We start from the raw sequence: 27879 nt of genomic DNA on the forward strand, positions 1-27879 counted from the left end.
GTGGTGACAAACAGAGACACCCAGGAACTGCTGCTCTGCACCGCCTATGTCTTCGAGGTCTCCACCAGTGAGCGGGGGGCCCAGCACCACATTTACCGCCTGGTCAGGGACTGAAGGGGAACCCCAGAAGTGGCTCACCCCCGGAATACCCTTCTCCCAGGAAGGACCTCCAGCTTTCCTCACGTTTCTTACTTGGCGGGGGGGGGGTGGGGGGGGTGGGCTGCTCCCTCTTAGGACCTTAAAAGCTCAGTGGTGAGTTGAATGGGCTGGGACTGAGGGGAAAGGATGGATCCTGATATTGGGACCTCACAGGGGTGTCTGAAAGGACAGATCACTCCAGAGCATTTGACACTGGGGACAGGAGTGAGACAACCGGTGGGACAGCACTGGTTTCTGTCTCTGACAGGCATCCTCCCCCTTCTCTGTTTTGGAGGTCTTGGAGGGCCCCAGTTACACATTGGCTTGTCCCTCTCTGTTTTTCAGCACCCCCCTTCTTCCCAATCTGCCTCTCCTTACCAGCCCCATCCCAGGACCCTGATATTGAATTTTGAAGGTTAACCCTTTCTGTGCAGGAGTAGAGCCAGGTGGGCCCTGGAAATATTTTTTTTTTTTTAATATAACAAGAGATATTTATAAGTGGGTGTTAGGGTCGTGACTTTTTCTCAGCTGGGCAAGCAGTGGGGTGAGGCTTTTAAATCTCATGTCCTCTTCTAAATGGGCCGTGGGGCTAGACTGTGTTGCCTCCTTCTCCTCCCCTCCCCCCAAAGTGTGTTGGTTTGTGTTTTGACAGAGGATAAAGCTATTTTACCAAAACGCAGGGGATTTATTTGGCGTTTGGGCTAAAAATAATCTAGTGGGAGGTGGTAGGCCGACAGAAGAGGCAAAGAAATGAGGTGTCTTTAGGGGCAGGAAGCTGGTGGCCGGAAACCCCAGGTCCCACGGGAGAGGTGACAACAGCGGGTCAGGCAGACATCTGGGTCCCCGAGGGGAATGAGGGCTCAATGGCTGGGACCAGCTGGGGATTAAACAAATATTTACAGGCGACAGGGAACTAAATGCCCAGGGCACTTGAGGGGGGCGGGGCAGGGCTTCGGGAAGGTCGGGGCCTATCGGTACCGAGCGAGCCGATCGTAGACGTGGTCCAGGTTTCTGCACAGGAATATGGAGAGCGTCATGAAGCTGAGCTATAGAGAAAGGAGACGCGGTCAGAGAGGTCGAGGGGGTGCCGGGGAGAGTTGGGGGTCCCCAGGGAAAAAACCTAGGGGGTGGGGCCAGGGGAAGAAAATAAGGGCCCGCGAGTTGGGCGGGGCTGCGTCATGGGAGGTGTGGAGAAGGGAGTAGGTAGGAGATGGGTGGGACTAGAGGGAGAACTGGGCCTGGTCGTGAAAGACTCAGTCAGGGACGGGAGTTTGGAGAATATGGCGGAATTAAGGGTAAAAGGGCTAGAGGTCATTGGGTAGGACACCAAAGGGCGGGCCGGGGAGGGGTGGGAGCGGAGTTGAAGCAGGAAGGAATAGGGTGGGGTAGAGGGAATCCAGCTGCGTCTAGCATAGGTCTAGAGTCTGAGAAGCCGCGTGATCCGGAGAAAGCCCAAAGTCCTTTATTCCGGAGGCTTATCTATCTCGCCCTCCGTCTCGGCCTCTAATTCCATCTCGGCCTCCATCTCCGCGCCTACACTCCCGGTCTCAGGTTGTTCCTCGTCTTGATCCCAAAGGGGCCAGGGCCCCAGAGCCATGGGCAGCTTACCCTGCGGGGCCTTGTCCCCCCAGTTAGGGCAGGCACCGCCATGCCCCAGCCAACCCACAGACTGCCGCTACGCCCGCTGCTGCTCAGCACACCATAGCGCCTGCCGCTGCCATCGGTGCTCGGGCCGGGCCCGCAGTTCGAACCTGCGGCTGGCGTTCCCGGCGGAGCATGCTGCGTGGTAGTAGCAGGCTCAGCCCCGCCACACTCACCTGAGGGGAAAGGGGAGGGATATTGCGGCCAATAGCAGGAGGCTGATATGCCAAGGAGGACCAATGGGAGCCTCGCGAGGAAGGGCGGGAACGCCTGCTCCCTCCGCGCAACCAATCAGGGCTCACAGAGGCTAGGTCTCCTCCCTCGTCCCAGGTGGAGCCTCAGGAGGGCCTGGATTGGCTGACGCTGTATCACGCATGAGCCTTTCCCTGAGAGAATGGTTGGACGCGCAATTTGGGGCGGGGCCATCTAGACCAATCGCGAGTGGGGGCGGGACCAGATTACCTCAAGTAGACCCACGCCGAGACAAATGCCCACTATGGAAATGAGGTTGTTGTGCAACCACTTCTGGAGGCTCCGTGCGCAGCCCTGGGGATATAGGGGAGAGGTTACAGGTAGGGTTCTTTTGGGGATTCGCCCTCAAGCCTGGGCCCACTGTTCTTCTCCGCCCAGCCCTAACCCTTCTTTCAGGTACCGCTCCCCTTCCCTAGTTACCAGGGTTCTCTAGTCTCTCCGCTTCGGCCGGTCCAAGCCTTCCCCCTCCCCAGGCATCAGCGTTCCAGATCCTGCCCTTTCGCCTAGGCCTTTTCTTTAGGCCCCGCCCTTCAAAAGACCCCGCCCCTTGTAGGAGCTCTGCTCCTCTTGTAGTACCTCCCTTTCTCGTAGCTCCACCCTGTCAGGCCCCTCCTACGTCCTGCGCTCCAAATCCTCCCCACCTCACGGTAGATGTAGCTGTTCGCGGGGACCAAGCAAATGTCTGCATTGTGTCGGGGCCGCGCCAGTTGTCCGAGCCCGCTGAACTGAGGGAAGATCTTATCGAAGATTGCGGAGTCGTTGGTCGCCGATGAGTTATAGCAGGAGCAGGGCACGCGGTGCCCTCTCGATTCGTTGCTCCTCAGGCTGGGGATACGGAACCAGTCCTGAGGAGAGTTCCAGCCGCAGCAGCGCAGCTAGGAGAGGGACAAGAGTCAGAGGAACAGGGGCTGGAGGGATGCAAGATGCTTTGGGGGATCAGGGGACTGGGTGATGGGTATGAGGTCATACTGGGGAGTAGAGGGCTAAGTGGTGGGTGCAGGGTGGGGGACTGTGAGCGGGGCTGGGGTCATGGCAGGGCCAGGAGACATTAGGCGAACATGAGGTTGGGAGAGACAAGTCACGGGGGTAGGGGTCATGGGGCTCGGGGGAGGAACTGCAGAATCGTGCTGTGGACTGAAGAGTGGATAGGCAGTACAATTCAGCCTCAGGGAGGGGACAAATGGATGGGAGGGCGGGGTCATGTGAGTGACCAGGGAATGGAGTCTCACTTGGGCCGGGTCCCTTGGGAACCAGAGTCACTATTGGGCAGGGAGTGGGGTCACGCTAGGGCCTTGGGGCTGAGGGTGGAGTCTTGTCGAGGCGGGGGGCGGAGCCACTGCAGGAGCTGGGAGCTGGGGCACTGGGCCACGTCGCCGCGGCTGGAGGTGGAGTAGGTGAGTAGGGTTACTTTAGGGTCCTAGAGCTGGGGGCTCAGGTCGCGTCGGGGCCAAGTCTCTTCCAGGCAGTGGGCGGAGCCACGTCAGAGTCCCAGAGCTAGAGGGAGGGATCCTGGTGGGTGGGGGCCTCACGCACCTGAAACTGCACGTAGTCCCAGCTCTCCTCCGCAGCCGTCTCCTCCGGGTGGGCGCGGTAGGTTTGGATCGTCTTCAGCACGACGTTCTCCACTTTCCGCTCCAGCTGATAGGCCGAGAGTGAGGATGGACCACCACCTGCCTCCCCACCGCCACCTGCCCCAACCCACTCCAACCACTCCGTGGCTGTCTTAGCCTCAGGTAGTCCCTGAGCATCTTCAGGTCGGCCTCGGTTTTTCACTGAATGGCTAGCTATGTCTCTATCCCTCAAAATCTCTCTCTCTCTGCCTGTTTCTATCGTCTGTCTTTCCGTTTCTCCACTATCTCCCATGATCTCATTCGGTTTCTGTCTCTTTCTCGGAGCCTTCTGTTTCTCTGAGGTTTGTTTGTTTGTTTTCCTGCTTCCTTTTGGATTTGTGTCTCTCTTCCTCTGTCCGTGTCGGTGAGTCTCTCTGGCCCTCCCTGTTTCTAGCTCCTTCTCTGTGTCTCTCTGCTAGTCTCTGCATCTGTCTCTGTCTTTCCGTATCTCTGTTTCTTTCTGTCTTCTCTATCTCTGTTATTTCTCTTTGTCGATGTCAGCCCCTGTCTGCCTTTGTTTCCGTCTCTTTCTACCACCCACTAGCTGGGGTTGGCGGGGGGAGAAGGGGAACTCACCTGTACCTTCTGAGTGGAGATGAGGATTCCCAGGGTGATCTGTGTGGCAAACAGGAGCAGCAGTGTCCCAAAATACTGGGGAGGGGCAGAGTGGAGAGGTCAGGCTGAATCCCTCCGCAGGATGAAGGAGCTGCCAGGGCTCTATTTGAGGGCAAGATGTGAATGAGCCTAGGGATGGAGGGGGAAGGGGCACTCACCAGGCCCAGGAGGCAGCGGAACTCCTTCAGGGCCCCCACACAGCCCAGGAGGGCAAGGCCCATGGTGAGGATTCCTGAGATGGCCAGGGCCTTGGACCAGATCTGCAAGGGCATGAAGGACAAGCCTGGGGGAGGTGAGAGGCAGTGACGTTTGGCTCCATGTGCACAGCTCCAGGCAGCCCCATTCCATACCCACACACCACCCAAGCGGGGGACAGTAACCTGGGGGACCTCTTCCTGGGCTCCTGGCATCCTTTTCTCTGGGTCTCTGTCCCTGTCCCACCCTGAATCTCTCTATCCCTTTTCTTCTGGGATTCTCTCCACCTCTCTCTGTGGGTCTCTGTCCCTCTCTCTCTTTGGATCTCTGTTCCCTTCTTTCTAGATCTCTGTCCCTCTTTCTTCCCGGTCTCTGTCTTTCCCTCTTGTTCTCAGTCTCTCTTTCCTCCGTCAGCTCCTACCCACCCCCAATAGTTTCAGCCCCATCACTTGTTCTGTGACATTGGATCAGCCATCTAAACCTCCCTGAGACCTAGGGAATAATGTTATCTATTTCCTAGAGTTGTTTTGAGCAACACATGGGAGGCATGTGTTCAACTGGTCCTCTACACAGGGCAAACACATTATATATGAGCCATTAGGATTTTGACTATTACCCCATTGTTATTTTCCTACAATTATTATTAGTGTTGATCTGTTCTTTTACTTCCTTGCTGTGTGACATCCAGTAAGTGTCTTCCCCTCTCTGAGCCTCAAGAGAGGGAAGATTTATGGGAGAATCTGATAAGCCTCTGCCCAAGATCTGACACCTAGGAAGTGTCTGAGAAATGGCCATTATTATTACTGGTACGCACAACTCATTTGCCAGAGGAAGAAGCTGAGGCTCGGAGAGTTATGGCAGTAGCAAGTGGTGGAGCAAAGCCTGCGATCAGAACAGGGAGTTGGGCACCATGGGCCTCCCTCGGTTGAGGGAGACCACAGGAGGTCCTTGGAAGGGAGCCCAGTTCATGCCTGCTCCAGGAAGGCCCACCCGGACTGCCCCAGCTCCCTTACCCACAAAGGACACGAAGCTGGTCTTGTCGATGAGTATCCAGATGCCGAAGCAGAAAATAAGGCTGCCTAGGACCTGGGGAGAGGAGGGGAGAGCATGGCCGGTGGGCAAAGGGGGGTTTGAGATTGGGCAGCTGCGGCAGGGGCTGGGGCCTGGGCTGGGGCGCCGGGAGGCAACTCACGAAGAAGAAGAGGTTGAAAACGAAGAGGAGGTACTTGATGAGGCTGAGGCAGCTGTCCTGGGCTGACATCTTCTCCTAGAGGTGTGAGAGAACAGTGGGAGGGACAGGACAGAAGGGGTGGTGGCAGTAGGGGGACGCAGGCCTGAGGGAGAGATAGGGAGAGGCCGAGAGAGAAGAGAAAGGAAGAACTCAGAGAAAGAGGAAGTTCCAGGGGCAGAGCCCCACCCCCTCCCTTTACATGCGAGGTGACTTTCTTCTGTGTCTCTGTCCCCATCTCCCTCACCTGCCCCACTGGGATGCACACACCAGTACCTGAGGGGCCTTGGAATTGGTGGGCACCAAGGACACACCAGGCAGTTCTTCCCAGGTCTCCATGGCTCAGGCTGGGGGACGCGCAGGGAATCCTGATCTACTTGCACCCACCTACTCTGGGCACCAGGACCCCAGGCCGGCCCTGGACAGCAGCCGACCTCACAGACACTCCGACCTCACCACCTGCAAAGCTCTGCCATCTCTGCATTCGTCTCTGTCCCCGCTTCCCGGCCCTCCCAGTTTCTTGTCCTCCTCTCTCTCAGTCTCTGTTCTTTTCTCTCTGGATCTTTATCCTCTCTTTACCTCTGGGTCTCTGTCCCATTCCGCCCCAGGTCTCTATCCTTTCCCTGTCTGGTTTCTGGACGCTTATCTATGTGCCTGCCCTTCTTTCTCTGTTTATCTACCCCCTTCCCCCACCTTCCCGACATTGCCCCTCTCTCGGAGTCTGCATCCTGTTCTTGGCAACAAGTGTAGACCAAGGTCCTCCCACGTGCTGGGCCAGGGGCTGCGCACCTGGGGGAAGCGAAAGTGCTGCAGGTCCCAAGTGGGAAGGTCCCCAGTGCGAGGGGGTGACTTGGCGGTACCAGAACACTCAGAGCGGAAGCTGAGCCTCGGGCAGTACTTCCTGCTTCTGCGGTGAGGCCCCTAGAGGGGCAGGCCCCACAGGAGTCAGGATTGAGCCCAGGACCTTGGCCATTAGATCCGGGTGTGCAGTACCTGATTGTCTCTAGGCCCAAGCCCCGCAGCCAGCAGCCTTTGAGGTCTCCCCTGATGCCCTGCAGGCTCCTCAATTTTGTCAAGTCCTAAACGCCTCATGGATTTTTAACATCATGGATGCTCCTACCATCTTGACATCCACCCAGGCCCTGGAAAACCAGACCTTCTTAGAGACCCAGTACCCTCTCTTTCTTCTGAGCGATCTCATCCACTTTTTTTTTTAAGTCTCCAAATGTAATTATTTGTTATTAATGTCATCAAAAATCAATTCATATTAATAGTATTCTGATTTTTGACTCGGGGCTTTCTTTTTTCCTCCAACTTTACTGAGGAATAACTGACAAGTATAATTGTACATATTTAAAGTGTACAGAATGATGATTTTATATGTATATATGTACATACATATATACATATATGTATGTAGTGGAATGATTGCCAGGCTCAAGCTAATTAACATATTCATCACTTCACATAGTAAACTTAGTGTGTGTATGGTGAGAACACGTAAGATCTACTCTCAGCAACTTTCCAGCACACAAAACTGTATTATTATTTAAAAAAAAAAAAAAAAAAAAAAAAAAAACCTGTATTATTAACTATAATTGTCATGCTGTACGTTAGATCTTCTGATCAGAACTTATTCCTCTTATAACTGAATGTTTATACTCTTAGATCTGTGTCTCCCCACTTTCCCCACTCCCTAGCCCCTGACAACCACCATTCTACAATCTGTTTCTGTTTCTATGAAATTGGCCTTTAAATTTTTTTTTTTAAAAAGATTTTACATATAAATGGTACCAGTATTTTTCTTTCTCTGGCTTCTTTCACCTAGCAGAATGCCACCTCCCCCTCCCCCCACTGCAGGTTCATCCATGTTGTCCCAAATGGCAGGATTTTCTTTTTTATGGCTGAATAATATTCCATTGTGATATATATATTAAAGTTAGGGTTAGGGATGTATCACATTTTCTCGATCTATTCATCTGTTGAAGGACATTTGCTTCCATATCTTGGCTATTGTGAATAATGCTGCAATGAACATGAGTGGAAAGATATTTCTTCAAGATACTGACTTCATTTCCTTTGGATATATACCCAGGAGTGGCATTGCTGGAGCATACGGTGCTTCTATTTTTAATTTTTTGAGGAACCTCCATACTGTTTTCCATAGTGGCTGCACCAATTTATACATTCCCACAAGAGTGCACAATGGTTCCTTTTTCTTCACATCCTCACCAACACTTGTTATCTCTTGTCTTTTTGATAATAGCCATCCTAACAGTTATGAGGTGGAATCTCATGGTTTTGATTTGCATTTCCGTCATGATTAGTGATGCTGAACACCTTTTCATACCTCTGTTGGCCACATGTATGTCTTCTTTGGAAAAAAATGTCTATTCAGGTCCTTTGCCCATTTTCAAATTGAGTTATTTGCTTTTTTGCTGTTGAGTTATATGAGTTCTTTATGTAATTTGAATATTAACCCTTTATCAGGTATATGGTTTGCAAATATTTTCTCACATTCTTCATTGAAAAGGTTGCCCTTTCAATATATTGATTGTTTCCTCTGCTATGTAGAAGCTCTTTTGTTTCATGTAATCTCACTTGTTTATTTTAGCTTTTGTTTCCTGTGCTTTTGGTGTCTTATCCAATAAACTATTGCCAAGACCAATGTGGTAAAACTCAAGGAGCTGTTTCCCTATGTTTTTCTTCTAGGAGTTTTACAGTTACAGGTTTTACATTTAAGTCTTTAATCCTTTTCAAGTTAATTTTTGTGAATGGTGTACAATAGTGGTTCAGTTTCATTCTTTTGCATGTGCTTATACAGTTTTCCCATTTATTGACGAGACTGTCCTTTTCCCACTGTGTGTTCTTGGCACTCTTTTCAAAAATTAGTTGACTGTATATGCATGGGTGTATTTCTGGACTCTCTATTATGTTTCACTGGTTATGTGCCTGTTTTTATACCAGTACCATATTGCTTTGATCACTATAACTTTGTAATATAGTTTGAAATTAGGAAGTATGATGTCGCCAACCTTGTCTTCTTTCTGAGGAGTGCTTTGGCTATTCAGGGTCTTTCATAGTTCCATACAAATTTTAGGACAGTTTTTTCCTATTTCTGTGAAAATTGGAATTTTGATAGGGATTACATTGACTCTGTAGACTGCTTCGGGTACTATGGGCATTTTCACAATATTAATTCTTTCAATCCAAGAACGTGGGATATCTTTCTATTTATTTGTGTATTCCTCAATTTCTTTTCTCAATGTCTTATAGTTTTCAGTGTACAGGTCTTTTGCCTCCTCGGTTAAATTTATTCCTAAGTGTTTTATTTTTGATACAATTATAAATGGAATTGCTTTCTTAAGTTTTTTTTAGATAGTTTGTTGTTAGAATATAGAAATGCAGCTGACTTGTTTTTTGGCTGCATTTGGTCTTCGTTGCTGCTTGCAGGCTTTCTCTAGTTGTGGTGAGCGTGGGCTACTTTTCGTTGCAGTGCGCGTGCTTCTCACTGTGGTGGCTTCTTTTGTTGTGGAGCACAGGCCCTAGAGAGTGCAGGCTTCAGTAGTTGTGGCGTGCAGGCTCAGTAGTTGTGGTGCACAGGCTTAGTTGCTCTGTAGCATGTGGGATCTTCCTGGACCAGGGATCAAACCCATGTCCCCTGCATTGGCAGGCGGATTCTTAACCACTGTGCCACCAGGGAAGTCTGCAGCTGACTTTTGTATGTTGATTTTGTATCCTGCAACTTTACTGAATTCATTTGTTAGTCAGGTTTTTGATGTGTCTTTAGGGTTTTCTACATAAGATCACGTTGTCTGCAAACAGATAATTTTCTTCCTCTTGATTTGGATAAGTTTTATTTCTTTTTCTTGCCTAATTATTGTGGCTAAGGACTTCCAGTACTATGTTGAATAGAAATGATAAGAGTAGGCATTTTTGTGTTATTCCTGATCTTAGAGGAAAGGCTTTTAACTTTTCACCTTCATTATGTTGAGTTACATTCCTTCTATACCTAATTTGTTGAGAATTTTTATCATGAAAGGATGTTGAATTTTGTCAAGTGCTTTTCTGCATCTAATGAAGTGATCATATGCTTTTTATCCTTCATTCTGTTAATGTGGCATATCACATGTGTTGACTGCCATGTGTTGAACCATGCTTGCATCCCAGGGATACATCACACTAAATCATGGTGTATGATCCTTGTGATGTGCTGCTGAATTCAATTTGCTAGTATTTTATTGAGGATTTTTGCATCTACGTTCATCAAGGATATTAGCCTATAATTTTCTTTTCTTGCAGTGTCCTTGTCTGGCTTTGATATCAGGGTAATGCTGGTCTCATAAAATGAGTTTGGAAGTGTTCCTTCCTCCTCAACTTTTGGGAGGTGTCTGAGAATGATTGGTATTGATTCTTCTTTAAATGTTTGGTAGAATTCACACATAAAGTTATCTGGTCCTGGGCTTTTATTTGTTGGGAGATTTTTGATTATTGACCCAATCTCCTTGCTTATTATTGGTCTGTTCAGATTTACTTTATGGTTCAGTCTTGGTAAGTTGTATGTTTCTAGTAATTTATTCATTTTTTCTAAATTATCTAATTTGTTGGTGTATAATTGCTCATAGTAGTCTCTTATGATCCTTTGTATTTCTGTAGTATCATTTGTTATGTCTCCTCTTTCATTTATAATTTTATTAATTGAGCCGTTTATCTTTTTTCTTAGTCTAGCTAAAGGTTTTTCAATTTTTGCTCATCTTGTCAAAAAACCCACTCTTAGTTTCATTCATCTATTTTGTTTCTTTCTAGTCTCTATTTCATTTATTCTGGTCTAATCATTATTTCCTTCCTTCTGCTACCTGTGGGCTTATTTCTGCTTTTTCTAGTCCCTTGAGGTGTAAGTTTAGAACATAGATGCAACAATCCTCAACAAAATGTAAACAAACTGAATTCTCTCTTTTCCATTCTTTTTTTTCTCCTCTGACTGGATAATGTCAAAATATCTGTCTTCAAGTTCACAGATTCTTTATTCCTTGGTGGACCAACCCCTGGATGATGTCCTCATTTCCTCTCTCCCTCTTTCTCATATGGCCCATCAGTCCCTAAGCCAATCCCTTCTTCCCCCTGATTCTCTACTCTGTCCCCTCCTCTCTGTCCTCGTGGCTCGGGCTGACTCAGGACTTTTGTTCTCCCACCTGGACCCAGACATCAGGCCCTTCCCTGGCCTTATTCTCTCCCCTCCAGTCGATTCCTTACGTGGCTCCAAAAGAGACTTTTTGAAGCTCATACCTAGGTTACACAGCCCTATGTTCAAATCTCAGTTAGGACACTGACTCACCACCCCTTCCCCTGAGCGCCCACTTCTAAACCACCATGAAGTCCTTTATGCTCCACTACTAAAATACATTTCGAATCCATCCACTTGTGTTGAACTCCATGGTTACCATCCTAATCCAGGCTCTTATTATTTTCCACACAAATAATTATAATTGCCTCTGAAATGATTGTCATGTGTTGAATGGTGACCCCCTCCCCTAACAAAAGATATATCCATGGCCTGGAATGTGATCCTATTTGGAAAAGCTTTTTTTTGCAGATGTAGTTAAGTTAAAGATATCAAAATGAGATCAACCTTGATTATTCAGGCCCTAAATCTAATGACAAGTGTCCTATAAGAGACACATAGGAAGACACGGAGAGAAGAGGAGAATGCCAGGTGAAGAGAGAGGCAGAGATTGGAGTTATGTAGCCACAAGCCAAAAAACTCCTGGAGCTATCATAAGTTGGAAGAGGCAATTATCTGATTCTCCCCTAGAGCCTCCAGAGGGAATGCAGCCTTGTCAACACCTTGACTTTGGACTTTTGGCCTCCAGAATAGTGTGAGAGTAAAATTCTGTTGTTTTAACCTACCAAGTTTGTGATAATTTGTTCTTGAAGTCACAGGAAACTAATACGCCAGTCTTCCACTTTTCTACCCACTGTTCCCTTCCTCAGAGATGAGTACGTGAGTACCTGGAGATCCAAAGGAAGGTGGCAGAGGTTTGCTAGATGCTCACCAATTTGGTTTCCTCTTTCTTAGGCACACAGGAAGACTACATTTCCCAAGCCTCCTTGCAGTGAAGTTGAGGCCATGTGACTGGTCTTGGGCCAGTGGAGTGGGTGCAGAGTGATGTAGGGCATTTGTGGACCCAGCCATAAAATGTCCTGTACAATTTTTACCTTGTCTCTCTTCATTCATTCATTGGCTGTCTGTAAGCTGAGAATTTATTGGAGGACTTAAGGATGGGAGAGCCGAGAGATAAAAGAGCTTAGGTCCCTGGTTTCTCCTTGGAAGAGAGCCTTTTGGACTTTATGTAAGTAAGAATTTATTGCATTAAGCTATATAATATTTTATTAGTATATAAAGCTTGTTTGTTAGTACCAGTATTAGTAAATAGGGTTGTGTGTTAAAGCAACTAGCTTTAATAATCCTGACGGCTACAGGTAAAATACCTGTCACTGCATTTTAGCCAGCATCAAAATTCAGATCTGTGATAAACTCCAGTGCTTTCAAATTTTCTTTTAGTAGTTTTGAGTGCATAATGTTATTTTTTTACCGCTTTCTTATGGTGAAGGATGACACATATAATAATGTTCACAAAACACAATATACAGCTCAATGAATTATCACAATGTTAATACCCATGTAACAAAGATCAACATCATCATCGATCCAGAAACCATTTTCTCCCTTGCAAATCACTATCCCATTCCTCTTGACTTATGCTATATTTTGGTTTGGCCTGTTTTTCATGATATAAATGGAATCATACAGTATTTATTCTTTTGTGTTTAACTTAATTTTGTTCAACATTATATTTATGAGATTCATCAATGGAATAAGTAGCAATATTTCTTATATCCTCACCATTTTCAAGTATTTTATTGTCTGAATATCCCACAATTTATTTATGCATTCAACTATTGATGGACATCTCAGTTGTTTCCAGTTTTTTGATTATTACAGATCACATCAGTACAAACATTAAAAAAGGATGAAATTAGTTTTAATAATATATTTTATTTAACCCAACATATCCAAAATATTAGCTTATAATCCTCTCTTCCAAGTCTTCCTTGAATCTACTCCAATAAGGCTTTCATTCTGACTCGTTCACCAAAACCACTTTTGTCAAAGTCACCAGTGATACCCATGTGGTCAATTCTTGGTCCGCATCTTACTTGACTTCTCTGCATCACTGGTTGTGGTCCCCACACAGACAGCATCAGTGTCGGCTGGGAATTTGTTAACATATTCTAAGTCCTCATCCCAGACCTACTGTAGTAGTCCCCCCAAATATATGTCCTTGTCCGAACTGCTGGAGCCTGTGAATGTGACCCTATTTTTTTTTACCCTATTTGGAAAAAGGGTCTTTGAAGATGTAGTTAAGGATTTCAAAATGAGATTATCCTGGATTATCTGAGTGGGCCCTAAATCTAACGACAAATATTCTTAGAAGAGACACCCAGAGGAAAGACACTCCTAGGGGAGAAGGAGAAGACAGAGGTGGAGATTGGAGTTATGCAGATACAAGCCAAGGAATGCCTTGAGCCACCGGAAGCTACCCTTAGCCCACAGATCCTATTGTCTGCCCAGAAGCCAAAGGGATCCTCCTGTTAAAACATGAGTCACTTCTTGACTCAGAACCCTCTAATAGCTTCTTATCTCACTCAGGAAAAAACCCCAACTTCCCATCATGACCTCTAAGGGCCTCCATTCAATACTCTGGCCCCTGCCACTTCTCTCATTCCACCTACTACCACCCTTCCCTCAGTCACTGGGATCCAGCCATACTGGCTTCCTTGCTGTTTCAAGAACCTGTCAAGTATACTTCTGCCTCCAGACTTTTGTCATTGCTGTTCTCTCTGCCTGGTATGCTCTTCCTCATGCTGTTCCTAGCTCCTTTCCTCATCTCCTTCAAGGCTCTGCCAAATGTCACTTCCTCAGAGAGGTCTTAATTGACTACTGTCTACAGCTCTCTACCTTGTCCCCTCATCATACTCTGTTTTGCTTTCTTAACAGCACTCCCATTCTCAGAAATTCTTATTTGTTTACATGTTTCCTGCTTTTGCAACTAGAATGTAAAATCTTTTTCATACAGTATCCCTAGGGTCTAGGGCAGTGTGGGGCACATATCATTCAATAAATATTTACTGACTGACATTTTTCCTGGTGTCTTGAGTTCACAGATTTTCCTGCCCCAGGGCTTTGCATAGCCTCAGGGGCTGAGATGTTCATATTCCATTTTTCACCTAGTAAATCAGCCTTCAAGTCTCAGTTTCAGTGTTACTTCCTCAGGGAACTCCTCTTGTAACAGAGAAGAAGAAGCCTGACTCCATATTGGATCTATTCCCTTAGTTCTAACCCTTCTGCTCTGTTGCCTGTGCTTAGTCATGCGGGCTCTACCTCTTTGTAAAAGAATGTTGCCAAAGCCTGAAATACACGATAGCCCATTCTCAAGGCTCTGACCTTTAAATGTATAACGCTCTTCCATTCATATAAAGATAAAAAATTGGAAAACAGAAAATAAGTTGTCTTGTTGGAGGCTTATAGGAACATTGTGACCAGACCTACAGGTCACATAGGTATAAAAGAAGCCTGTATAAAAGAAGCCTGAATTTTAACTCCGGTAAGATTGTTCTTCTGGACACTATATCAGCATCTTCTTGGTATGCTGGCTTTCCAAATAAAGTTGCTATTCCTTGCCCCAGCAAGGATTTATTGGCCTGATGTGTGATCAGCAGCATGAGCTTGGGCTCAGAAACACTCTCTCCAAATTAGGTCTCTGTGTTAAGGATTGAATAATTTCCCCAGATTGTAATGTATTCTTACAGCACCTAGACATTTTCCTTTACATCTTTTTTGCTCAGTCATAATGATCTAAGCCTAGGGACCACTGGTGGTTCTCAAAATGTGGTTCTCAAAATGTGGCCTAGGGACCGCTGGTGGTTCCTGAGACACTTTCAGGGGTTCATGAGGTGAAAATTATTTTCATAATACTATTAAGATGTTATTTGCCTTTTCACTCTCACTTTCTCTTGAGTATACAGTGATGTTTTCCAGAAGCTACAGCACATGAGCTATTTTGACAAACCCTGTGCAGAAGCAGATATGAGAATCCAATTGTCTTCTAGTAAGCCAGGCGTTAAAGAGATCTGCAAAAATGTAAAATACTCTTCTCACTAAATTATTTTTGGTGTGGAAATTAGTTATTAAAAATGTTAGGTTGACACAATGAGTTTTTGATGATAATACATATTTCAGAAATTTCTGTTTTAATATTGATAGATATAAATCACATAAACAATCCACATAAGTACAACCCACATAAATTACTGGGGTCCTTCATTTTTAAGAGTATAAAAGCAGTTCTGAGACCAAGAACTTCGAGTAAATCTTTAGGTTTTTTATTCTTGTCTGCAAGCCCATCAGATTTCGGAATTCTCTGAAGGCAAGTGCGCCGTCTGTCTTATTGGACACATACTTAGGTTTGGCTAGTAGTATGGGGAGACTTAAGTGTTACTGTCAAAGATCTGAAGGCAAAAAGAAATGAATGGGAAGACCAATCCTCCCACCTCATCCTCACCTCCACATTACTCGGGGGACTGGAAATGAAGCCCATGCTCCAGACGAGGGACTCGGCTTAGAGCCTGGACTGAGCAGTGCCGGAGGATGGAAAGGGAAGGTTGGGTACGTGGTCTAAACTGCACGAGAGGAAAGGAAGGAAGGAGGGACGCATGCGCATGTGTGCACGTGTGCGCGCGTGTAGGGAGCGAGGTGGGTGTTGGAGGGGGCGGAGCCGCGGAATCTTTCCCTCTGGAGAGGTGAGCGAGGGGAGCGGCGGCGCATGCGCAGAGGAATGCGGGAAAGTCAGTGCCTGAGGTAGAGTGAGGAGCGTCGCGCGTTAAGGCCTGAGGCTTGAAGGGGCCCGAGGTGGTTGCTAGGCTCCTCAGTTGAGCCTTCTACACCCTTATTTTCGGTTGATTGACCAGATTGAAGGGTCCAGGCCTCGAGGGTGAGGGTGAATTGGCTCCCGCAGGATCCCTGAAACGTTCATAAATCTGGGGTGTGTGAGGTTGGGCGTCACCCCCTGGGGTCACCGGACTTCGCCAAGGGATAACAGGCCACCTGACGGAGCCTCCCAGACCCCGGGCTCTGTGGAGCTGAAAGGTCAAACGGCCCCAGAGGGCCCTCCTTTTTTCTCCCCTAGGACCTGGGAAATTGGCGTCAGCCCCTTCGCTCACCAGATCTGACTTTGAGCCAATCCCAAGGCCCGACCTTCACGGGAAGCGGCCGTCGGTCCCTGCCCAATTGGGGAAGCCCTTTGGTTCAGGCTCCCAGGCGGCAGAGAGCGGGTCTAACCTCCTCACACGCTTGTTAAGAACGAAGTTACTGCCTGCTCCTTGAGGAAGCTGGACACCAGCTCCCTCCTTTCATCTTCGGCGTTTATAGTTCCAGGGGAGGAGGTAAAGGGAGAGGAACGGGCATTTCCGGGAGGCCCGAGCGCTCTCCGGAAGGCATGGGCCTAGGAGAGCAGTTGCTGGGAAGGGTGATGTAGAACCTCACACGTTGGGCCACCATCAGGGCCTCTCCAGGCGGCGAGGAAGTGTTTGCCAGGGAAGCAAGGGGCTTTCTAGGTGTCACAGTGGCCGGTTTGCAGAATCTGTTTGCTGAAACTTAGTTCTCTCAGTAAGTCAAATTTACCAGTTTACCAGAAAACTTGTAAATTCTGGTAAATGTACCGATTTACCAGAATACGCTTTCTGAATGTGTTCAAGAAAGGTGGATATATTTTTCATGGATACAGTTTTCCTTTGTTTAGTGGAACTCAGTGTCAGGGTCAGTGTTAACATGCATTATGGGAATCAGAAGTACTCCTTGTAATTTTGAGTTATGGTTCATTTCAGCAGCTGGCAAACCATCTAGTAATAGTGAAGATTTGTGATCTTAGGTAAGCTGCCGACTCTTCTTTTTTTAATTTAATTTTATTATTATTTTTTATACAGCAGGTTCTTATTTGTTATCTATTTTATACATATTAGTGTATATGTATCTCCATATGTATACCAATCTCCCAATTCATCCCACCAGCTTCCTCTTCTTGGTTAACTTTTGAACAAATTGAATTAAGATTTCTGTTTTTCTGTTTATTCTGAAACCCAAAGGAAAGAATTCACTATGGACACGCTTTAGGGTTTCTCTTACTTGCTTTTGTGTTGATAATCTGAGGCTCTCTGTTTCTTTTTCATATCCTTAGCTTTTGTGACAGCATTTCCTTCTGGCATTTCTCCTAATTCTCTGGCCATTTCTTCTTCTTTTCTTTATATTTTATTTTTAATGTTCTAAATCATGAAATATGCATCCACAAAAGGGCATAGAATGTACAGAGTTTTAAATGAATAATTATAAAGCTTACATCTGTGTAACTGCCACCCAGATCAAGAAGAATATTACCATGACTCTGAAAGAGCTTCTCTCATTATCATTTCACAATCAAGTACCCCTTCTGCCCTTTTAGAGGTAACTTCAAGTCTGACTTTTGTGGTGATCATATCCTTGATTTTCTTTATACTTTTTCCATGTATATGTGCATCCCTAAATTACTAGTTTAATTTTGCTTCTGTTTTGAACTTAGAAATATGCACTCATTCTGTCTAGAATATTTTACACTGTGCTTCTTTTGCTCAACATTGTGAAATTTATATTGTTGAGTGTAGCTGTAGTTCCTTTATTTTCTTCACGTATGCATAGTATTCTTTTGTTTGAATAGTCTATGATTTATGCATTTTACTGTTGTTGGGCGTTTGTGTCTTTCAACTTTATGACAATTATGAATAATGTTGCTGAGAACATTCTTGTGAGAAGTAGAAGAAGGTAGTTGGTTAAGAGCTGCTTCTGAAACCAGACTGTGTTAAATCCTGACTACCACTCATTGGAGGTGTAACGATGAGAAAGTTGTGTAACTTTTTGTTTAAATTTTTTTCACTTTTGTAAAATGGAGGTAATAATAGTACCTACCTCCTAAGGTTATTGTGAAGAGTAATGTAATTTAAAAATGTAAAACATTTAGAACAATGCCTGACACAAAGCAAGCACAATGTGTTAGTTATTATTATTACTGTATTCTGTTGCACAAGTGAAAGAGTTTCTCTAGGGAATATATTGGGAGTTGTCAGGCCATAGGGTATGTGTATATTTGATTTTACTACTAATACTAGGTTGTTCTCCAAAGTAGTTATGACAATATACAGTAACGTTAATTGAGGATGAGACTTCCTGGTTGCTGTACATCTCATCAACACCTGGTATTATTAGACTTTTCCATTTTTTCCCAATCTGGTTGGTGTGCAGTTGTATTTCATTGTAATTCTAATTGCCTTTCACTGATTATTAATGACATATTTGTAATAGTTATTGGGATAATTTAATTAAATGAATTATTTAATAATTATTTAAATATTATAAAATATTTATGAAGTGCCTGTCAAGCCTCTTGCCCATTTTCCTGTTGGGTTGTCCGTATTTTTCTTCCAAATTCGTAGATGTTCTTTATATCTTTTGGATATTAGTCATTTGTTGTTAGGTAGGTTGCAGATATCTTCTCCCATTCTACAGTTTTTCTTTCTGTTCTCCTTTTGGGGTCTTTTCAAAAAAGGAAGTTTTTAATTTTAATGTAGTAAAATGTATCAAATTGAAACTTTATGGTCATTGCTTATTGTGTCTTTTATGAGAAATCTTTTCCTATACCAAGGTGTGGTGTTTCAAGGGGCACCATTCACATCAGCAGTAATTTTGTCCCCTGGAGTAGTATAACACAGTGATCATTCTTTTATATTTTCTAGCATTTTATAGTATTGTTTTTCACATTTACTTCTTTTGTCCCTCTGAGATTGATTTTTGCAGTTATTTGAGGTAGGGGTCAGTTTCTTTTTTTTGCTGTATGGATACCCTGTTGTTCTAGCACCATTTATTGAGAAGTTCACCCCCTACTTACAGGTCTGCTAAGGCATATCTATCGTGTATCAGACTTAATATAACGATGTGTCTAATTTTAGGCTCTCTGTTCTGTTCCATTAGCCTGTTTGTTTGCCCCTGTCTCAATTCACACTGCTTTACTACAAATTTATAGTAAGGCTTAATACTTGTTAGAGCATGTCTTCTCACTTTGTTTTTATTAAGGAGCATCTTAGCTATTTTTGGGCTTTTGAGTTTTCAGATAAATTTTGGTATCAAGGTTGAGCTGGTCTTATAAGTTGGGGAGTGTTCCTCTTTCTGTTTTCTAGAAGAGCATTTCTTTCTTAAAGGTTGGTAGAATTTGCCATTAATGACATCTAGTATTAGAAAGGTTTGCATATATGTCTGTAAGTGTGTGCATGAACACATATGTGTGTTTGAAAGATTTTCAGTTACAGTTTCAAGTTATTTAATGATTATAGGACTTCCTGGGTTCTTTATTTTTCCTGGGTAGTTCTTTGGTTAATTTTTAAAAGGTATTTGAGTATTTCACCTATTTTTTGAAATTATCGGTGCAGTAATGTTAATATTCTTTATTATTTATTTAATATCTGCAGCATCTATAGTAATGTCCCCTTTTTTTAATTCCTAATACTGGTTATTTGTACTTTTCCTCCTTTTTCTTTTATTTTTTAAAAATTAATTAATTAATTTTTGGCTGAGTTGGGTCTTCCTTGCTGCGTGCGGGCTTTCTCTAGTTGCGGTGAGCGGGGGCTACTCTTCGTTGCGGTGCATGGACTTCTCATTGCGGTGGCTTCTCTTGTTGCGGAGCACAGGCTGTAGGCGCGCGAGCTCAGTAGTTGTGGCTCACAGGGTCTAGAGCACAGGCTCAGTAGTTGTGGCACATGGGCTTAGTTGCCCCATGGCATGTGGGATTTTCCCGGACCAGGGCTCAAACCCATGTCCCCTGCATTGGCAGGCAGATTCTTAACCACTGAGCCACCAGGGAAGTCCTCCTTTTCCTTGATCAAGCTTATTAGAAGATTGTCAACTTTATTAGTTCTTTCAAAGAACTTTTGGGCTTTGTTGATGATTTTATTGTTTGTTTTCTATTTCATTACGTTTGGGCTATTATGAATAAAACTGCTATGACTGTTCTTGTAAAAGTCTTTTTGTGGCATATGTTTTTATTTTTCTTAGGTAAATCCATAGGAGGGGAATTACTCGGTCTAGCAGTTTAATAAGAAACTAAGATTTAAAAAGCCCATTTTCATAAGAAACTGCTAGACCTTTTTCAGAATGGTTGTACTATTTACACTCCTGGCAACAGTGTATGAAAGCTCCAGGTGCTTGACATCTTTGCCAGCATTTGGTGTTAATCTTTGTAATTTTATCAATTTTGGTAGGTAAACAGACCAGTTTTTTTAAATCATTATAATGTTCTCTTCCTTATAGTTATAAAGTTGTACACTCTGTATTTATTTAGTGATCACCTTAGAACTTAAAAAATGCACACTTAATTTATTGAAGTTACAGTATGTCTCCCCTTCTCCCAGAAGATACAAAGAACTTAAAATATTTGAATTCTACTCACTTTCTTCTCAACTTATATTTTATTATTTTGATGGTTTTTATTTTTACTTTTTAACCTCCCAGGACATTATTATTTTGTTTCATATAGTTATTTTTTTCATTCGGATTTTCTTGCATATTTACTACATATGTATTGTTTGTCCTTTATTTCTCTTGGTTCTCAAATCACCCATCTGGGATTACTTTCCTTCTGCTTGAAAGATGTTTTAGAATTTCCATTAATGAAGATGTGTTGGTGACTGATTGTCAAAATGTTTTTGTCTGTTGTAAACTATTTTTATTTTACCCTCATTTAAAAATATTTTATTAGGATTTAAGGTACTAGATGAGCAGGCTTTTTTTCTTTCAATATGTTGATCATATCCTACCATTGTCTTGTGGCTTCCATTTTTGATATTGAGAAGTCACCTTTATGTCTCTCCTTTGCAATAGTCTGTATTCTTCTTATAAGTATTTTGAAGTGTTTTATATAAAATAATGTCTGTATACAGAGTTCCTTTTGTCTCCAGTGGACTTCGTTGGGCTTTTTGAATCTGAGATTGGTTATTTCACCAGTTCTGGAAAATTGTCTTAATCTTTTCAGACATTGTTTCTGCACCATTTTCTGTTCTTACCTTCTGAAAAGAACAATTAAATATCTGTCAGACTTTCAAAAATTTCTTTGATTTCTGTGTTTACTAACCTCCTTTTGTATTTTCCATGTTGTTATCTCTCTGTGCTATGTTCTTGGTTGTTTTTCTGACCTAAGTATTTCGGTTCACAAATACTGTCTTCAGCAGAATCGAATCCACTGTTAAATTCATTCAGTAAACTTCTAATTTCAATTATTGTGTCCTTCATTTCTTTTTAAATCTGTGAAATCACTTTTTATAGAGTCCTGTTCCCTTCAGATATTTTCAAACTTTTCCTTTATTTCTTAAAAAATAGAAACCAGTTATTTTATTGACTTTGTCTAATGATTCCTTTATTTGATGTCTTTGCTCATTTTATTCTGCCATCTGTTGTTTCTGTCAGTTCTCACTAGTGCCCTTTTCCCCTTATGTGTTCCCCTTATGATTCTCCCTGTTCTTGACAAGTTATTTGTAGGAATAATTTAAGGCCTTAAGATTAAGGTGTCTTACTGCAGGAAAGATTTCGGTTTATTTCTGCAAAGTATCTGGGGGGACACCATTAGTCTTGTACCAATTATACTTAATTTTGGGGGTTTAATAGTATATTACTGTGATTTTTTTTTTTAACTAACATCATGAGATTGTGTGAGCTTTCATTAATTTTTATTTATTTTTGCTGTGTTGGGTCTTCGTTTTTCTGTGCGAGGGCTTTCTCTAGTTGTGGCAAGCGGGGGTCACTCTTCATCGCGGTGCGCGGGCCTCTCACTATCGCGCAGTTGCGGAGCACAGACTCCAGACACGCAGGCTCAGTAGTTGTGGCTCACGGGCTTAGTTGCTCCGCAGCATGTGGGATCCTCCCAGACCAGGGCCCAAACCCGTGTCCCCTGCATTAGCAGGCAGATTCTCAACCACTGTGCCACCAGGGAAGCCCCTATTACTGTGATTTTAATGTGCATTTCTCTGATAACTAATGATGTTGAGGACCTTTTGTCAGATGTATTAATATATTGACCATTTGTATGTCTTTGTGAAGTGTCTTTTTAAATACTTTACCCATTTTTAATTGTATATCTTTTTAAAATTGAGATATAGTTGATGTATTACATAAGTTACAGGTATACAACATAGTGATTCACAAATTTTAAAGGTTATACTCCATTTATAGTTATTATAGAATATTGGCTATATTCCATGTGTTGTACAGTATGTCCTTGTAGCTTTTTTATTGTATACATAATAGTTTGTACCTATTATTCCCATACCCCTGTTGTATATCTTTTAATTAAGCTGTAGGAGTTCTTTATATTCCCTAAATACAAGTCTTTGTCAGCTGTGTATCTCAGGATCATTTTCTCCTAGTCTCTGACTTGCCTATTGATTTTCTTAAGTCTTTTGATGAGCAGAGGTTTTTAATTTGGTGAAATCTAAATGATCAATTTTTAAAGATGATTGCATTTTATGTTCTATGTTTGAAATTTTTGCCTACCACTAAGTCACAAAGGTATTCTCTTTTGTTTTCCTTTAAATGCTTTATAGTTTTAGATTTTACATTTAGATCAATGATTCATATCAAATTAATGTTTGTATATGGTGTGAAATGGGATTCGAGTTTCATTTTTTTCCCCATATGGATATTCAGTTATTCCAGAAAGGACTTTTCTTTCCTAGTTGGATGTCTTTGTACTCTATTTCAAGAATCAAAAAACCATATGCTGGGACTTCCCTTGTGGTCCAGTGGTTAAGACTCTGTGCTTCCAATGCAGGGGGTGCAGGTTCCACCCCTTGTCAGGGAAGTAAGATCCCATATACTGTGCATCATGGTCCAAAAAAAAAAAAAAAAAAGGACCATATGGTTTATTTCTGAATTACATTGCTGCTACTTTTTTCTTTTTCTTTTGGCCACGTGTTGCGGCATGCGGGATCTTAGTTCCCCAACCAGGGATTGAACCAGAGCCCCCCTGCACTGGGAGCACAAAGTCTTAACCACTGGACCACCAGGGAAGTCTCCTACCTTGCTACTTTCATATGTTAAATCGACCTTGCATTTCTGGGACAAACTCCATGTGATCATTAGTTATTACTCATATATTGCAGGGTTTGCTTTGTAACTTTTGTTGAGGATTTTTGTCTTCATCTATGTTCATGAAGATATTGGTCTTAAATGGTCTCTTTTACTAAGGTTTTACCAGGTTTCGGCATTAGGGTAATGGTAGCCTTATAAAATGGATTGGAAAGTGTTTCCTCCTTTTCTATTTTCAAAGTACTTGTTCTTGGTGGTTTTTTTTTTTTTTCCAGTATTCTATATAATGCACTATTTGAAACCATCTGGGTGTGGAATTTTCTTTGTGGGAAGAGTTTTGATAAGGAATTCAGTGTATTTAACAGACATAGGACTATACAGATTTCCCATGTCATTTGATATCAATTTTGTTAAGTTGTATTTTTAAGGAATTCCCCCATTTCATCTAAGTTGTTAAGTCTGTTGGCATAAAATTCTTATAATATTTTCTTATTATCCTTTTAATGTCTATAGGATATGTAGTAATAATCCTCTTTCATTCCTGATATTGATGACGCGCATATCTCTTTCTGTCCTATTATATTGTTGATCATTTCAAACAACCAGTTTTGGATTTCTTACTTTCATCTAGTGTCTGTTTTCTATTTCATTGATTTTTTATTTTATATTTTCCTTTTTTTCCATTTTAGATTTACTTCTTTTCTTGAAACCTTCTTGTAAGACATTGATTTTAAACCTCTTTTCTAATTTCGCATGTAAAGCTATAAAATTCTCTCTAAGCATTGCTTTTGCTGCATTCCACAAATTTTGATATTTTATAGTTTTATTATCCTTCAGTTTAAAGTGTTTGGTAGTTCTTTGTGATTTATTCTTTGACCTACGGATTGTTTAGTAATATATTCTTTAATTTCCAAGTATTTGGAGTTTCCTTAAATATGTTGTTACTGATTTTAAATTTACTAACGTTGTAGTCAGAGAACATACTCTGATTTCAATCCTTGTAAATTTATTGATACTTGTTTTATGGCTTAGCACTGGCAAAGCGTATGTATTCTGCAGTTATGAGTTTCTATAAATATCATTTAGGTCAAAGCTGCTGATAGCATTTTTGGATCTTCCTTATCTGTTTTTTTTTTTTTTTTTTTTTTTTGCGGTGCACGGGCCTCTCACTGTTGTGGCCTCTCCCGTTGTGGAGCACAGGCTCCGGACGCGCAGGCCCAGTGGCCATGGCTCACGGGCCCAGCCGCTCCGCGGCATGTGGGATCTTCCTGGACTGGGGCAGGAACCCGTGTCCCCTGCATCGGCAGGCAGACTCTCAACCACTGCGCCACCAGGGAAGCCCTGGATCTTCCTTATCTTTACTGATATTTTGGTCTTATTTTTTCCTGTCATTTACTGAAAGGGTGTTAACTTCTACCATGATTTTGGAATTAATTTATTTTTTCTTTGACTTTTGTAAACTTTTGCTTCATGTATTTTGGGACTTGTTATGTTTGTACACATTTGTAAACATTGTCTTCATGATGAATTGACCTTTTATTATTACTAAATGTCCTTCTTTATATCTCATAATACTGTTTATCTCAAAGACAATTTTATGTTATTCTAATAAGGCCACTATAGCATTTTTATGCTTAATTTGCATGATATATCTTTTTCTAGTAATTGACTTTCATCTATGTCTTTGAACTTACAGCACATCTGTTCAGAAGCATCTAATTGGCCTTGCTTTTTTATTTATCCTGACAATTTTTGCCTTTTCTTTTTTTTTTTTTCCGGTATGTGGGCCTCTCACTGTTGTGGCCTCTCCCGTTGTGGAGCACAGGCTCCAGACGCGCAGGCTCAGCGGCCATGGCTCACGGGCCCAGCCGCTCCGCGGCATGTGGAATCTTCCCAGACCGGGACACGAACCTGTGTCCCCTGCATCGGCAGGCGGACTCTCAACCACTGCACCACCAGGGAAGCCCTAAATAAAATCTTTTAAGATTTTTAAAAATTAAAAAAAAACACAGTGAGACACCACTACAAACCTCTTAGCATGGCTAATTAAAAATACTGATAATAGCAAGTGCTAGTGAGGATGCAGAGCAACTGAAATTCTCTCATAACATTGCTGATGGAAATGTAAAATGTGCAACCACTTAGGAAAAGAGTTAAGCAGCCTCAGATAAAGTTATACAGGGGAATTCCCTGGTAGTCCAGTGGTTAGGACTTGGCAATTTCACTGTCGGGGCCCGGGTTCAATCCCTGGTTGGGGAACTAAGATCCCGCTTATTATACAACCCAGAAACCCCAATCTTAGGTATTTACCCAAGAGAAACAAAAACATATCCGATATCCAATTTTCTCTAATTCAGTCTAGGTTTGCGTATCAGCCCCTTGGCTTGTCTAAGTAGGCTTCACAGGAGCTACCAAATCCATTCCAGTTTTTGGCGGCAGCTTTGAGCAGCCTTTACAGCTGTCTTCTCTAGCCCCACTTGTCCCTTTAATGTAGCAGGTCCTCAGCCTTCACAAAGCACATGCATTCTTGAGTCCTCACTCCACCCTGCTGCCTCCTTTTCTCTGATGACCTGCAGCCTCTTATCTGGAGTTTTCGTTTTTGTATAAAATACACCTCTCTTTCAAATGACCTATTTGTTTAAGATTTTAGTGGCTTACATATTCTACTGACAGTCACTCCCTTCCCACATCTGAGACTGGAGCAGATATCTTACGGGTTCTTTTGGATCACAGGCTAGTGAATGCCACAGCTGTTCCATGCCCTCAGCAACCCCTCCGGAGGACCCTAGAGTAGCAGAGCATGGCTATGCTGCTCACTCTTGGTTAATGGACACCCAGTCACTTACTGGCCTTGCTGGTGACCTGCAAGAGGTCCTCCTCACTCCTAAAAGGAAATATCTTCCACCTTTGTAATGGCCCAGTTAAACTCTGTGTGGCTTCCAAAAACACAGCACCAAGACAAGTGGAGACATTTGTGGTCACCAGTTGTCATTTTAAGGGGCCAGGATTCCCAGTGTACTAGGGCTGTGCAACAGAGAAGTGAAATAGGTTCACTGCAGGAAAATATACAAGTAAGAAAGATTTAAACATAAATTTTAGCAGTATTTTGTAATTCCTCAAGAGCGCCTAGCCTCCTCTTCAGTTACAGGTCTTTTGGTTTCCAAACTGATTTATGTGTGGAAATGAAGTGGAGGTTGTATCTCTCCAACAGAAACAAATTAATACAGGGGTCTCAGATATATTAAACGGGTCTCAGAAAACTGGGAAAGAAATATAAAGAAGCAGAGTTAGCACAGAAATAGTAAACTGCACGAAGCAAATAGCACCCCCAGGACTGGAGAGAACAATGGAAGAGAACAGAGTTATCAGAACCTAAACTCTTGGAGACGTGCCCCTGGGAGCTGAAACTCAGGCTAGAAAAGGGGGCTGCCTTCATGGAGCGGGTGTGACTGAGGGCATAAACGGAACTTGTGGGAGTGCTGGGGCGGGGGAAGCTGAAAGCTGCAACCAGAGAAAGCAATGCTCTGGGGCTACGCTCAGGAACAGGAAGCAGCAAATCCCCTCTTCCTCCTCCAGTCACCGTTCTCCCTCTAGCGCCCCCTCTAGGCAGAGTCTAATAGGAACCCAGCTGGCAAAACAAATGTGGCTTGCGGAGTCCCAGCGCCAGCATCACAGAGCTGAGTATACAGAAGGGCAGATTTGAAGCTGAGAGACAACAGCTTAATAAAGCAGCATGCCCACTGAGTGAATTCCTAGGGCTTCGTAGCATTTAACATTTCTAAATATAAATTAGTGCTTTACAAAGGCTCTGGATCCAGATGGCCCAGATTCCTATTCAAACTCGGCCACTTTCTAGCTGTGAGACCTTGTGTGAGTCACTTAACTTTTATCTGTGCCTCAGTTTTCTTATCTGCAAATGGAGACATTAGTACCTACCTAATATATGGTTGTCATGAGAATTCCTTGATTTAGCACCTGTGAAGAACTTAAACACAATGCCAGACACATAGCACTCGTGTTAGCTGTTGTTGTTGCCACCGTCGTCATTACTATTATTATTACTACTTGGGTTAGTGAGAAGTTGATTCAGCATCTTCCAGAGAAATCTGGTTGCGACAAAACACTTGGCAATATTTCAGAGCTACTCTGCATCCAAAGTGGCAGACAGTTGGAATTCCTCCAATTTGGAAAAAGGATGTTTTGGTTTGCATTTATGGATGTGTTGGTTGTTGGTGGCTTTTTTGCTATTTTACTAATAATTGCTGTCAGTTCAACCTTGTCATTACCAGTTTAGTTTGTTATGGGTTGTTTAGTTAAACGGCATGTATAATGATGCATATTTGCCTCAATTCCGTGCGTGCATGGCCTGCAATTTTCCACTAATTAGACTTTTTAAAGACACATATGCAGTTATCTACTCAAATTTGCATCATCTGTACCCCTACTGCCAAAGCAGATGTACATAGCACCCACCCACCCCCACTCCAGGAAATACTCTCCTTTTTATCTCTGAGTTCTTCTTTCATTGGTAGGCAGGAATGGGGGGGGTACAGATGGTTGGGGTTCTTGTCCCACTGAAGTGAGAGTCATCAAAATAGTGCAGACAGGAGGTGCTGGGCCTGAGTCACACAGGAATAGTGGGGCTGAGAGGAAGAAACAGCTGGGGGATACCTGAAATAAAGCAGCAAACGAACCAAGGACCCCAAACACATCCCCAGCTTCAGCCCCCATCCCCAAAGGGTCTATACACCCACCAGTTCTCCAAGAATCAAGCATCCGGATGCTACTCCTCTCAAATGGCTTTATTTCCCCAGTGTGGGGAGCTGTGAGTGGGCTCTGGTCCTTTACCTCAATGACCCTGCAGCCTTCTCCGGCCCAGCAGACTGTGGTACAGCCTTGAAAGGCAATGAATGCCTGGGCTCCAGCGGCTCATGCTCCCAGAGTAGGGCTGGTTCTGGGAGGATCCAAGCCTGCTGTGGTTTGCA

The 27879-nt window shown here is 43.4% G+C and overlaps 3 protein-coding genes across 8 annotated transcripts in view; 1 reads left to right on the forward strand and 2 right to left on the reverse strand.

Moving 5' to 3' along the window:
• The window catches only part of TEAD2 (TEA domain transcription factor 2), a 45320-nt gene that overhangs the window by 12760 nt on the left and 4681 nt on the right, over window positions 1–27879 (forward strand). For both annotated transcript variants that reach the window (XM_089902590.1, XM_089902589.1), the window contains exon 12: window positions 1–27879. This exon is cut by the window's right edge and continues 4681 nt beyond it. In XM_089902590.1, the coding sequence (XP_089758716.1) occupies window positions 1–114 (114 nt within the window). In that variant the 3' untranslated portion in view covers window positions 115–27879.
• CD37 (CD37 molecule) lies at window positions 1197–6351 on the reverse strand. Its single transcript, XM_022585114.3, is given in 11 exon segments — window positions 1197–1782; window positions 1785–1877; window positions 1880–1955; window positions 2242–2325; window positions 2673–2906; window positions 3565–3669; window positions 4218–4292; window positions 4415–4539; window positions 5465–5537; window positions 5644–5718; window positions 5956–6351. Coding segments are annotated over 11 exon segments (1185 nt in total). The 5' UTR covers window positions 6019–6351; the 3' UTR covers window positions 1197–1600.
• The window catches only part of TRPM4 (transient receptor potential cation channel subfamily M member 4), a 38528-nt gene continuing 34662 nt past the window's right edge, over window positions 24014–27879 (reverse strand). For all 5 annotated transcript variants that reach the window (XM_089902577.1, XM_089902578.1, XM_022585110.2 and 2 more), the window contains one exon: window positions 24014–27879. This exon is cut by the window's right edge and continues 175 nt beyond it. The gene's annotated coding sequence lies outside the window, so the exon portion shown is untranslated.

The sequence above is a fragment of the Delphinapterus leucas genome, chromosome 20 (assembly GCF_059928025.1).
Source record: "Delphinapterus leucas isolate spDelLeu-1000000601 "Yukka" chromosome 20, BTC_Dleu_Yukka2, whole genome shotgun sequence".
NCBI lineage: Eukaryota > Metazoa > Chordata > Mammalia > Artiodactyla > Monodontidae > Delphinapterus > Delphinapterus leucas.